The 13,980-nt window shown below is 38.4% G+C and overlaps 1 protein-coding gene across 1 annotated transcript; it reads left to right on the plus strand.

Moving 5' to 3' along the window:
- The first annotated feature begins 7,715 nt into the window (after positions 1 to 7,715).
- Positions 7,716 to 8,477, plus strand: LOC122043869. Its single transcript, XM_042604436.1, has one exon. The coding sequence runs from the start codon at positions 7,716 to 7,718 to the stop codon at positions 8,475 to 8,477; it is 762 nt and encodes a 253-aa protein (XP_042460370.1).
- The last annotated feature ends 5,503 nt before the right edge of the window (positions 8,478 to 13,980 follow it).

Genomic DNA, 13,980 nt, shown 5'->3' on the forward strand with positions numbered 1-13,980 from the left:
CTTTCGTTTCTTTAGGATAACTCACAAACAAGTGAACTCCTGCCCAACTTATCAGTGTCTCTCATGTGCTAGACCATCCAAATCTGAATATGCTTCAGACTAGGCTTACACCCATTCTGCTTCAGACTAGGCTTATTATGTTCACTTCTGTTTCTAGTGTATATCCTTAAAACGAATTTGGTAATTAATTCATCATCAATCTACTTATTTCAATAAGAGTCCTATACCTTCTTTCTACTACACCATTCTGTTGGGGTGTACTAGGTGCAATTAGTTGGGATTGAGTCCCAACTTCTGATAAGTGACTCCTAAATTGTCCCAAGAGGTACTTGCCACTACGATCTTACCATAGTGACTTGATACTTTTACTTTAACATTTCTCCGCATCAGCCTTGTACTCTTTGAACTAATCAAAGCACTTAGTCTTGCTTCACATCAAGTTAATGTATTTGTATCTTGAATAGTTGTCTATAAAATAGACAAAATATTCGATACTAACTCTTGTCATAGGATCACATAAATCAGAATGAACCTATTCCAATGTATCTTTGGCTCCATACCCCTTATACTTAAAAGCTTCTCAGTTATTTTTCCTTCCAAGTAAGACTCGCAGGTTGGAAAGATTTTCAATACCAATGAACCCAAAAGTTCATCAGCTACCAATGAATCCTGTAACGCCCCAAATTTCCTCAATTAGAATCCTAAAAGTAATTTAAAAATATTTAAAAATGCTATAGAAATATTCTAAGGATTTTTAGAAATTTTTAGAGTATTTTTATGTAATTTTTGGAGGTTGTTTGGTATTTTTACAAAACGAAGGAAGTTTCGACAAAAAAATGTCCAAGCCGAGAATTGAACCCATGACCTTTGACTCGGTCAAAACCCGGCTGACCAGGTGTGCAAATGGATTTTTCTGTTTAGAAAAGGTAGCGAATTTATTTAAGATAGTTAACAGAATATTGGATTATAAAAGGGATAAGTTGATCTTGGATTTGTTTGTTTAGAAAAGGTAGCGAATTTATTTAAGATAGTTAACAGAATATTATAAAAGGGATAAGTTGATGTTGGATTTGTTTGTTTAGAAAAAGTAGCGAATTTATTTAAGATAATTAACATAATATTGGATAATAAAAGGGATAAGTTGATTTGGATTTGTTTGTTTAGAAAACATAGCGAATTTATTTAAGGAGTTAACAGAAATATTAAGTTATAAAAAGGGATAAGTTGATGCTCTGTTTTCCCGTGACTTAAACCATTCTCTCCTTCTCTTCTGCGTACGATGGCGGAGCTCGGGCAGAAAACGAAAGGGAGTTAGGGCATCATCTCCGGCGGCCGGCCAAGGTCCTAGAAGCCCTTTTTGTTCGGTTGTGAGTCCAAGAAGCAAGGTAAGTACTTCTCACCTGCAGTAGGAGTAGTTTCGGACCTTTGTTTTTCTTGAATTGGAAGCATGAGAAGCGCTTATAGTGAAGATTTTTAATTAAGCCTATAGTGCAGATTTTAATTAAGTTTATAGTGCAGATTTTTATGTAGGCTTATAGTGCAGATTTTAATTAAGCCTATAGTGCAGATTTTAATTAAGCCTATAGTGCATATTTTTAATTAAGCTTATAGTGCAGATTTTTAATTAAGCATATAGTGCAGATTTTTATGTATGCTTATAGTGCAGATTTTAATTAAGCCTATAGTGCAGATTTTAATTAAGCCTATAGTGCAGATTTTTAATTAGGCTTATAGTGCAGATTTTAATTAAGCCTATAGTGCAGATTTTAATTAAGCTTATAGTGCAGATTTTTAATTAAGCCTATAGTGTAGATTTTAATTAAGCTTATAGTGCAGATTTTTATGTAGGCTTATAGTGCATATTTTAATTAAGCTTGTAGTACAGATTTCTTAGAACTTAAAATGCAGATTTCTTTAGAGCTTGTAGTGCAGATTTCTTAAGAGCTTATGGTGCAGATTTCTTTAAAGTTTATAGTGCAGATTTTTGGTGGAATTTATAGTGCAGATTTTTTGTGGAACTTGTAGTGCAGATTTTTTGTGGAACTTATAGTGCAGTTTTTAAAGAAAAAGATTATAGTGCAATTTGGTTAAGTATTATAGTGCAGAATTTATGTTTGCATAGTATGCAGAAATAGTGTAGCATAGAATGCAGAATCTTGATTAGTATAGTATGCAGAATTTTGATTAGCATAGTATGTAGATTTTTGTTTATGCATTTCAAAGTTAGAATTTGTTTAAACATTTCAGTTTTTAAAGAAGCATTCTTTTATTAGAAGTATTAACAAGTGTAAGAAAGATAAAGAAAAGAAAGAGAAAGGCCAAGGCCTTAAGTAGATCCCAAAGTCAAGACTTTAGGGATTTTGACACACAAGGTGCTTAAAGAAAATGCCGATAAGAAAATGCTTCGAATTCAAGAAGAATAAAGGTCCGAAACTACTCCTACTGCAGGTGAGAAGAACTTACCTTGCTTCTTGGACTCACAACCGAACAAAAAGGGCTTCTAGGACCTTGGCCGGCCGCCGGAGATGATGCCCTAACTCCCTTTCGTTTTCTGCCCGAGCTCCGCCATCGTACGCAGAAGAGAAGGAGAGAATGGTTTAAGTCACGGGAAAACAGAGCATCAACTTAAGCACCTTGTGTGCTTAGTTAGATAGCGCTTACTAAGCAATTTTGCTTATAAATGCATTTTCCTCTTACTGCAGATAAAGAAAAGGAAAAGTTATAGCAAAGGAAGGCGACAAGGAGGTGCGGATGGATGTGTGATGCCTGGACTGTAGAAGCCTTGGGACCTAGCATAAGAATTTATTAAGATTGCCATTTATTAAGAATGTATTAGATGAGTCATTTAGTCTTCCGCTGCTAGTTAATTGTATGTTTTGAGTTCTCCGAGAGTTTTAGGAATTTCTATCAACATGTGAACAAGGATAGTTAATATAAGTTAGTAGTCCAGTAGTGCCCCGCCCTCACAGACCAGTAGTGAGGAGGGTGGGGTGTTACAAATCCTACTCAAGTTAATATAACCTAGCCTTAGATGCCAAAGATATAATTGGTTTAATTCCGAAGGTTGCTTTCTCTTAAAGTTAGAAGATGTATTACTAATTTCCATTTGTTGCATCGTGGGAGTTATTGGATTTATAAATTGTCAACCAACGAACCAGAACAGATAACTTCCCTCTTTTTCTTAATAACAACTTTTGTTATTAAAAGAGGCAGAATATCAAGTTCTTTGAATAGTTTAGAAACTGAAAACTAGTTCTTTCTAAACTTGGTACGTAAAGATAATTACTTAAAATCCATATTTTATTCTTATCAAAAGATAAACATCTCCCACTGCAACAGCTGCCATTTTTATAGCAGTGCCCATGTGGACGGTGTTTTTATTTTCATTTAGTTGTTGGGTTTCCTGGAGCCCTGCAATGAATTGCGGACATGATTAATGGCATCTGTATCTACACTCCAGGTTCTGGTAGATAACACCACTAAACATGTTTCAACTAATGAATTAAATACACCTATATTGCTCTTAGTTCTAAGAAGACAGACTACCTTAATGCCCAAGTCCTATTTCCAATCATTACAATTGGGACTACTAAGTCTTTTCTATAGTATAACAACTAGGGAATTGACAAACATTTTAAATCCTAAGAATCACAAAAATATTTGGTCAAGATCAATTCCTTAAAATCCCCATGAATTTTGTATGCCACGATAGTGTGGACGTATACAAAATCAAAGAAGAGATTTTATCCATTAATTTTATTATCTCGTCAACTTTACTTTATGACGAATAAAATTAATAGTTGATCTTTATTTGATCAAATATTTGGTCAAAACTTTTGAATTTAAAATAACATTGATTCCTCAAACAATATTATTTAAATTCACCGACACCTCAAACACCATGAATTTTACATGCCACGATAGTGTGGAGGTATACAAAATTAAACATTTGTAAGAGGAGGGGTTTACCCATTAATTATCTTGTCAATAAATCTTTATGACAAATAAAATTACCTCAAACACCGTGAATTTTGTATGTCATGATAGTGTGGACGTATACAAAATCAAACATTTGTAAGAGGGGTTTTTAATTTTATTATCTTGTCAACCTATTTATTTGACAAATTAATAGTTGGTTTTCTTCGGTCACACAAATAATAGCAGTGACTCCGATGGGGAGGATACTATTAGACGTGCCTAAGTGTATTCCATTACTTGACACTAAGTCCATTAATAAGATTGTGCCCCTTCCGATAGGGAAGATCACACGCTCTTAATTAACTTCCTATAGTCATCCAAAATGGAAGTTTAATCTAGTGATCCGCAAACAACCTCATCCGATATGGAGGAAGGCACTCAGAGCCAACGCGCAAGCTTGTTGCATCACTTATAAACCAGTAATGGGGACCGTGGAATTTATTTTAAAAATAAATCCCTCTCCCACTTAGTTATTTAAAGTGAGGAATTTTGACTATGCTAGCTTACTTAACATGCATACTAACAAGCACACACAGCACAGCATAAAAAGCAATAAATAGAAAAACTAATTTTCAACTATTATGGCTTTTATCTATTGCTGTCCTCCGTGTGTCGCCAACCTTAGCTGCTGCCATCTTTGGCCACCGCCACCGGGTCTAGTTGTCGCATCCATCTTGCTCCTTGTTCCGCTGCGCCTCTGATCCTCAAAAGGTTCCACGCCTTGCAAGATTCGATCCGCGACATAAATAGAATTTTACATTTTTCGATCCTTTATTCCTCGAAGGAATGTACATGTATCTAGATCAAAAAATAAAATCCTAATAAAACTAAATATAGCTCCTGCTGTATTTTATAATACAATCATGCACACACAATAAAATGCCCTTGACATGTCCAAGGGTCCAATCACACACACAATATCTATAAGCCATAATAGTTGGATCCTGCATCCACAAAGTTAGCACATCCAAATATTATCCTGCCTAAATTATGTATGTCATGTGCATAATTAAACTAATACCAAATACACAGAGGCAAAACCCTAGCTCTGATACCAATTGTTGGTTGTTACTCGGAAAACCTATCGGTTCCACTGTACAAAAATTTTGTACAAAGGTCTGAACCTTTTCCTAGCTACCATGTGTTCTTTTAAATTAAACTTAAATTGCCTGCGGAACTTAACATGTTCGATCCTAAGTTTAATTTATTTGTTCTTTTAGGTTTAGACTTGGATCTCCTGCAGAACTTAACACGTTCGATCCAAATCACCTAGGTTATTAATTCCATTAAATATTAATTTCCAAAATTGGCTTCCAGGACTGCATGGCGAGGCACATGACTTTCTTGGATATGGGAACAACCACCACCGCCTAGACAAAGCCTTTTAAGGAAAACTAATATTTAATTTCCTTAAATAAGTTTAGGTCAACCAAAAGGAACAATCAAATCACAAGGAAAAGAAAAATAAAAGAACACAACATCGAAAACTAATTCGAAATACTATAATCGCATGCTTCTTGTATTTGGTATTTTTACAAAGAAATAAAACTAGTATGATGCGGAAATTAAATACTAATATACCTTTTCTTTTGCAAACAAAAACCTCTAGGTCTTCTACCGTATTCCTCTTCTAATCCCGGATGTTGTGTGGGCAACGATCTTCCGAGACGAGAACCACCAAGACACCTTCTTCTTCCTTCCTTCAAGTTTCGGCCAAGCATATCTTCTAAAGGATGAAGAATTTTTTTCACCAACCAAGCTCCAAGGGATGCAAGCTTTCTCTCCTTCTTCCTCAAGCTAGATCCGGCCACCTCCTCAAAGCTCCAAGAGATAAAGGATTTCGGCCACATAAGAGGAAGAGAGAAAAGGAGAAGGGCCGGCCACACCAAGGAAGAAAAGAGGGAGAAAATAGAATAGAGTCGTTCACAATGAAGCCTCCTCTACCCCCTCTTTTATAATCCTTGGTCTTGACAAATAAGGAAAATTTAATAAAATCTTCCTTAATTCTTTTGCCATTGAAAAAGAAAATTTATTTAATTAAAAACAATTTTCTTCTCATCAATTATAATGACCGGCCATATTAAAGCTACAAACAAGGAGAGTTTTAATTAATTAAAACTTCCTAATTTGTCTCCGAAAATTTTAAAAATTTCTCCAATAATTTTCATCCCTTCATGATTGGTTAATAAAAAGGGAATTTTATAAATTAAAATCTTCCTTTTAAACATGTGGATAAAAAGAAAGTTATCTCTAAAAATTAAAATATCTTTTAATCTACAAATAAGGAAAGATATCAAATCTTTTCTTAATCTCTTGTAGAAACTTATAAAAGAGAATATGTAATTTTTAAACTCTCTTTTAAATCATGAACATGGTTAAAAAGGAAAGTTTTCTTAAAAATTTAAAATCCACCTTTTAATCAACAAATAAGGAAAGATTTCAAATTTTAAACTCTCTTTTAAACATGTAGATGATTTACAAATAAGGAAAGTTTTTACCAAAAATTAAAACCATCCTTTTAATCTACAAATAAGGAAAGAGATTAATCTCCTCTCTTAATCTTTTGTAGAAAGCTATAAAAGGAAATTTTTAATTTTTAAACTCTCTTTTAAAACCATGATATCCACATAAGAAATAATTTTAATAAAAATCCTTTTTAATATTTTAGTGGTCAGCCACCTAAGCTTGGGACCCAAGCTTTGGCCGACCACCAACTTGGCTCATCCACTTGGTCTTGGCCGGCCCCGTTGGATGGGTAAGAAGGTGGGTATGTGGTGGGTATAAATCTCTATATACAAGAGGCTACGATAGGGACCGAGAGGAGGAATTGGTTTTTGGTCTCCCGATGAAATTAAGCATCCCATTTTCGCCCCGAACACACAATTTAATTTCATCAATAATAATTCATTCCACTAAAGAACTATTATTGAACTACCGCACCAATCCCAAATTATATTTTTGGGCTCCTTCTTATTATGAGTGTGTTAGTCTCCCTGTGTTTAAGATAACAAATGTCCACTAATTAAGTAAGTTACTGACAACTCACTTAATTAATATCTAGCTCCAAGAGTAGTACCACTCAACTTCATCGTCATGTCGGACTAAGTCCACCTGCAGGGTTTAACATGACAATCCTTATGAGCTCCTCTTGGGGGCATTCTCAACCTAGATTACTAGGACACAGTTTCCTTCTATAATCAACAACACACACTATAAGTGATATCATTTCCCAACTTATCGTGCTTATTGATTTATCGAACTAAATCTCACCCATTGATAAATTAAAGAAATAAATATCAAATATATGTGCTTGTTATTATATTAGGATTAAGAGCACACACTTCCATAATAACTGAGGTCTTTGTTCCTTTATAAAGTCAGTATAAAAAGAAACGACCTCTAATGGTTCTACTCAATACACTCTAAGTGTACTAGTGTAATTATATAGTTAAGATAAACTAATACCTAATTACACTACGACCTTCCAATGGTTTGTTTCTTTCCATCTTGGTCGTGAGCTACTATTTATAATTTATAAGGTACTGATAACATGATCCTCTGTGTGTGACACCACACACCATGTTATCTACAATATAAATTAATTGAACAACTACATTTATCATAAATGTAGACATTTGACCAATGTGATTCTTATTTCTAGATAAATGTTTATACCAAAAGCTAGACTTTTAGTATACAGCCTAACAGTTGACTCAGAAAAGGAACCCACTCTCCTAATGCCCAATCAGACTCAAAACAGGGATGGAGAAGAGGGTACTAAAAAGATTGGAGAAGCTTGTCAGACCACCCCACAGAATCAGATGATCTCGTTTCCTCAGAAGCTTATAGCATCCCAAAAGGATGAAGAGTTTCACCGGCTTATGAAAAAGGTTAAAGAGATTTGCGTTGAGGTACCATTGTTAGATGTACAGCACCAGATGCCGAAGTTCGTAAAATTTTTAAAGGGGATCTTATCTAATAGAAGGCAAAAAGGCGACTTCGAGACCATAACATTGGCAGAGGGCTGCAGTGCTCTTTTTATGGCGAATTCCCCACCAAAACATCAGGATCCAGGAAGTTTCTCCAACCCGTGCAAAATTTGCTCTAAACTCATACCGAGAGCCTTTTGCGATTTGGGAGCTAGTGTCAGCCTACTCCCATACTCTCTGTGCAAGAAATTGGGACTCCAGAGCATTAAACTGACTACTGTGGCACTGCAGTTGGCTGACCATTTATGTAGATATCCAATGGGTATAGTGGAAGATGTGCCAATAGAAGTGGGGGGTTGTGTCATCCCCATGGACTTCATCATCATGGATATAAAGGAGGACCCCAAAATCCCGATCATTCTTGGAAGACCATTCCTCGTCACGGCAGGAGCCCTCATTGATGTGAAGAATCACAAGCTATCATTGGAGATCGGTAAAGACAGAATTGAATTTGATTTGTCCAACCCTTCTAACTGCGTCTCCTTTTCCCAGGAAATCCTAGCAGGATAGACGCACGCGGGGTCAAGGAGAGCACCTTTCAAGAAAATTCCCCTCTCGCGGATGATAGGAAGTATATATGTCCTGCGCGAGCAAAGCCAAAGGCACAGACTGGAACACTAATCCTAGGAGGAGAGCCGTGCTTCCATGGGTTTAGCCCTCACTGACCGGAACGGGGTCAAGCTAAAGACCTAAAACAAACGCTTCTTGGGAGGCAACCCAAGGGTTTCCCCTTTTCATTTTAGTTGATCATTCTGTTATGTGTTTTGTTTCTTTGATAAGTTTAGTCAAGTGTTTTATTTTCGATTGTTCCTTTTCAGGATGTGCATGACCTCCACGAGCTGGCCGTGAGTAGTTCATGGGCGTGGAGGCGTCGGAGGGGCCAAAACAAAGAAAGACGAGTCATCCCGAGCTAAAAGGAGGTGGTCGTGTAACCTTGCACGGTCGTGCGTAGCCGACAGAGGAGCAAAAGCCACCGGCCGTGCCACTGGGCACGGCCATGTGGCCTGAGTCGAGAAGAAAAGAGGGATGGCCATGCCAACAGGCATGGTCGTGCGGAGAAACCAGAGGCGCATGAAATCTGGACCTACTCTTGTCTTGCAATGAAGATGATTTGTTGGGATGAGAATGAGTTTGCCTTTCCTAGGGCCTTTGGTTTCCCTCTTCCCCTTCCTTATCCCGAGCGCACTTCAGTTAGCAATCCTGCAAATTGGGTGATCACTGATCCAGCCCCCGAGAATGTGCCTCCCTTAGTAGAAGAACCCGAGTACCACCAGGAACCCTCGCCATCGGATTTCCCGTAGCCTTCCAGACATTCGGAACCTCCTAGGCACTCTTTTTCCTATGGCACGGGACCCTCTAGTTTTGATTTTTCTGACTTCCGTACCTCCTTAGAATCCCTTCACGAGAAGCACAATGCCCAACAACAGTTGCTGGTGGGTCGCTTCAAGCTTTCTGACGACCAATTTAGGGAGGTGCGAGATCATTTTCAGTTCACTAGAGACTTCCATAGTCAGGTGACGGGGTTCGTACAAGATTATTAGGTGGACCAGGAGAGAATGAGGAACTTTATGGATGATATGGATATCACTTGACAGCAAGTAGACGCTTTGTATCAATATCATCAGCACATAGGCCATCTCCCTGGTTTTCCTAAATTTCCCCCGGGGCCACATCAAGGACCTCCTTATCCCCCACCCCCGCCACCATATTGATTTCATCGAGGCGATGAAAAGTCTAAGTCTGGGGGGGTCTTGTTGCACAACCTGAGTCTGGTTGAGAGTCTTTCTTTCATTTTTGCATATGTTATTTGCTTTCTTCTATCTGTTTAGTTTAGTTTTATCTATTTACATTTTATTTGTTTCTGCTTGCACATTATTTGCATTTTCTTATATGTGGCATATTTGAGAACATCAACCGTCCACTTTTTTGGCAACTTGTCCAATAGCAAAATGTCTAACTTTTTCTTAGTTCATGAGTGATCCAGATTGTGTTAGTTTGTTTGGTGTATCCCCTTTCTCTATCTTTAGTAGCATGAAATAAGCTAAGTATTGTACGAAGTTTGGTATAAGTTTTTGGCCTAACCTTAAGGACTTACTTTCACTACACTTAAGTACTTAAGCTTGAATGGTAGATATACTTTTGAAATAGTTATGATTCATCCAAATTGTTTAGTACTTGTGTTCCCATGGTGATTCCTTATTTACATTTTGGTTACTGGATAACCTCAGATCATGGAGGCTCATTCGGAAAAATCTAAATCCCAACATATGCATCGCATGTGTAATAAGTGCTACTCTATAGCACTATGCTTAAAAAAATGATTGGAAAAAAATAAGCGATAAAAAAAATTGTTGTCGTGAGTGGAAACTAGCAATTCACCCTTTTGAGACCGAGTTAGGTTACTGGGGAAATGAATGTTACGTTTCTCATGATTCCGAGAAGTACCCTTTGAGACCTTGTGTAATTTAAGGAAAACGAACCAAGTGTGTGGCAGGTAAGTGTCTATCACCGGGAACATTAGGAATTCAATTGTATGACGACTTAACTAGGATAGAGAATGGAAACTTGAAGAGCTTGAGTTACTTACTGCACCGAGCACAAAGGACTTATGTTTAGGCCATACTTAGGTAACTCCACAGTCATGCTTATCAGTCAAGCTAGATGATAGAGTTAGACGAATGCACTAAGGATTATGAAACACTACAGGATTTCATGAACATAGTTTGTAGCATTTTTCTTGAGGACAAGCAAATGTTCAAGTCTGGGGGTGTGATGTGTGCAAATATTATGATCTTCTACGCATGTTTTAGTGCACATTCACGTGACTTATGCACATATATTCTTCACATGATCACATCTTTTATCTTGTATTCATCATATCTATTGTTTTGTTCGGATATCTGCACTTTGTTTGATTTTATGTTAACAGGAAAGATTTTCAGAGTTTGAACGGAGGCCATTGATGCACCGAACCAACCAGACGACACGAGCGTGCAGCCCTGCACGGTCGTGTGGCTAAACAGGAGAGGAAGAGTACACGGTCGTGCAACCCTGCACGGTCGTGCGACTACAACAGCAGCCAGTCAGCACACGGCCGTGCACCTCTGCACGACCATGCCACCCCAGGCAGAGAAGGAGACTTGCACGGTCGTGCACCCCTGCACGGCCATGCCCCAGGAGACAGAGCCCAAGGTTTACACGGTCGTGCAGCCCTTACACGGTCGTTCACCCCTGCACGGCCGTGCAGCCGCGCACCGAACCTAAGAAGGGCACGGCCGTGCCGCCCTTACACGTCCGTGCCGCCGCGGCCAAACCCTAAGGCTATATATGGATTTTAACCCTTTTTGCCCAGGGGGAGGCGAGCCGTCGGGAGAAAAGGATCTTGGAGCAATTATACGCTACTTTGGACCGCCGTTCAGCGAATTTCCGCCACCACATCGACTCCAGAAGCTAAGAGTTGGATCAGAAGGCCACTCTTTGACACCTGATAAGCATATTCCTTCTTACTTGCTGAGAATTGTATGTTTGTCTTTACTATGTTTTCGGATATTTCTCTAGCATTCATGGAGTAGATCCCCTTGTTCTGGGATTAGGGAGTAGTCGTGGTACGGATTGATGTAAGACTCGAATTATGTTTGTACTTGCTGGATGAACCTTCATGCTTTATTTCAATTGTTAATTGTTTACTTTTGATTGTGAAGAACTTGTCATCCTCGTAGAGGATTACCACTAGATCGTACACCCGAGGGGCCCTAGTGACAAGGGTAACCCATTCACGGACATCTAGGATAGCTCCTTGAGAGGAAGGCAAATTCTCCCCAAGGGAGCGAGAGACTAGGCTTAGCTGTAACGCCCGAAAATTCTCAAAATACTTTTATAAATATCCTAGTATTTTTCTGGAATTTTAGGATATTTTTATGGAATTTTTAGAATAGAGGAAGTAGCAAAAATAAATAGAAGCGTAAAGTAGCCTACGCGGGTATTGAACCCGAGACCTACTAGACCTTATGCTTTAGCGATGACTCTAGTGACCAAGTGAACCCAGCAGGGCCATGCTAAAAGAAAAGGGAATCAATTATATTTATGTGAGAGTTGGGCCGAATTAACCACTTAATATAAATAGGAAAATTATTAAGTGGGGAATTGTTTTAACGCAACTCTTCTCTTCCTAAAACCCTCACACGCCGCCCCTCTTCCTCTCCACCCTCTCGGCGCCCAAGACCTAGGAACTTAGGGTTCAGTTTCAAGGGCCATACGAGCACCTCCCGGTGATGACTCTAGCACGAGAACGTTCCTCTCCGCGAGAAGGGCACGTAAATGCGAGGAGATCGACAAAGGGATCTTCTCCACCGGAAAATCTAGCGTTTGGATTTGTAAGAAACTTCGAGCAGGAGGTAAGAAACCCCTCACCTGCAGTATAGTAGCTATTCGTATGTTTTTACGCATTAGTTTAGTCGTATACAGATTTTTAGTACGTAGGGTGTGTTCTAGTGCACACCAAGTGTTTGATAAAATGTTTAGCTCAGTAAAATGCCACGGTAGATATTTTAATAGCTCAGTAAATGCAGTAGAAGCATTTAAAATAACATATTTAGTCTTGCTCCAGCTTATATGGGACTACAGTCCAATGGGTAGGCTCCCATAGTGGCCTCTAGGTTCAGATAACCTAGTTCTAGGTTTAGATAACCTAGTAAGAGCAAGATAAGGTATATTAGCTACAAATCAGTATTTTACTTTTCAGTGGCACTGTACTGGACTTCAGTTGTCCTTGGGTTGGGCTCCCATAGTCGTCCCTAGGTTTAGATAACCTAGTAACTCTATTAAATTCGGGACTTGCAACCACGGGTTTAGTTAGAGATGCGCGCATAGCAAGTACAATTGCCGAGCCCATCAGCAGCATGATTATATATTTTCATCTATTTATGATAAATAGTTTCAAAACTTCACAATATAGTTTATGTGAATATAGAGCAGCTTAGCATCAGTTAGCAGTAGTGTAGCTTAACTTTTATTTCAGTTTAGTTCTTATGGATCCACATGATGATTTATGCTTAGCTATGATTGCCATGTATCGGATGTGATTATGCCATGTTTTAGAATCCATGTTTAGCAATGTTCAGCATATATTTCAAATAACATGTTTTAAAAGCATAAATTGCATCGTATGCATGTTTTGTGAGGTAGATGGTTTCTTACTAAGCTCCCAAGCTTACAGATACTTCTTTTCCTTATACTGCAGATAAAGGTAAAGGAAAGATGGACTAGCGGAGGTTGGAGGTCAATGCTACAAAGATGTGTGTGGGCAGGAACTTGGAATAAAGACCCTTGGGAATTAGCAAATTTAAAGAATTAGAATCTTTTGTTCTTTTTAATGTTTATGCATCTTTGGAATGTTTAAGAATTCTGAATTGTGAAACCATGCTTATGTCATGCCTAGGACACTAGTTAGCTTATTGATGAGTAGTAAATCATGCATAACGTTAGTGAAGACCTATTACAATGTTCTCTAGGCATTTTAGGTTTATTATAGTGAGTTGTGTATGATCGAGCTCTGAAATCAGAGTTCTGCAGTGAAATCAGAAACTCCAATCGATCGACCGATCGATTGGAGGGACCTCAATCGATCGGTTGATCGATTGAGAGCTGATTTCCGCGAACAGTAAACTCTGGAATCGATCAGCCGATCGATTGGACTAAGCTTCAATCAATCACTGGATCGATTGGTATAGCTGGATCGATCAGCCGATCGATCCATAACTTCTCCCGTGCATAGTAGCACGCTGAATCAATCACTGGATCGATTAGTCATAGCTGGATCGATCAGTCGATCGATCCATAAATTCTTCCGTGCACAGTAGCACGCTGAATCGATCAGGGGATCGATCAGATGACTCCAATCGATCAGCCGATCGATTGGAGTGTCTGATTTCAACTGGAAGGGTCTCATTTCAGTCTTTTGAGCAAATAGAAAGTTTAGGTTCCTTCCCTAGTGTATGTATGTCAAAGGAAAGGA

This window comes from Zingiber officinale, chromosome 2A (assembly GCF_018446385.1).
Source record: "Zingiber officinale cultivar Zhangliang chromosome 2A, Zo_v1.1, whole genome shotgun sequence".
NCBI classification, from domain to species: Eukaryota; Viridiplantae; Streptophyta; class Magnoliopsida; order Zingiberales; family Zingiberaceae; genus Zingiber; species Zingiber officinale.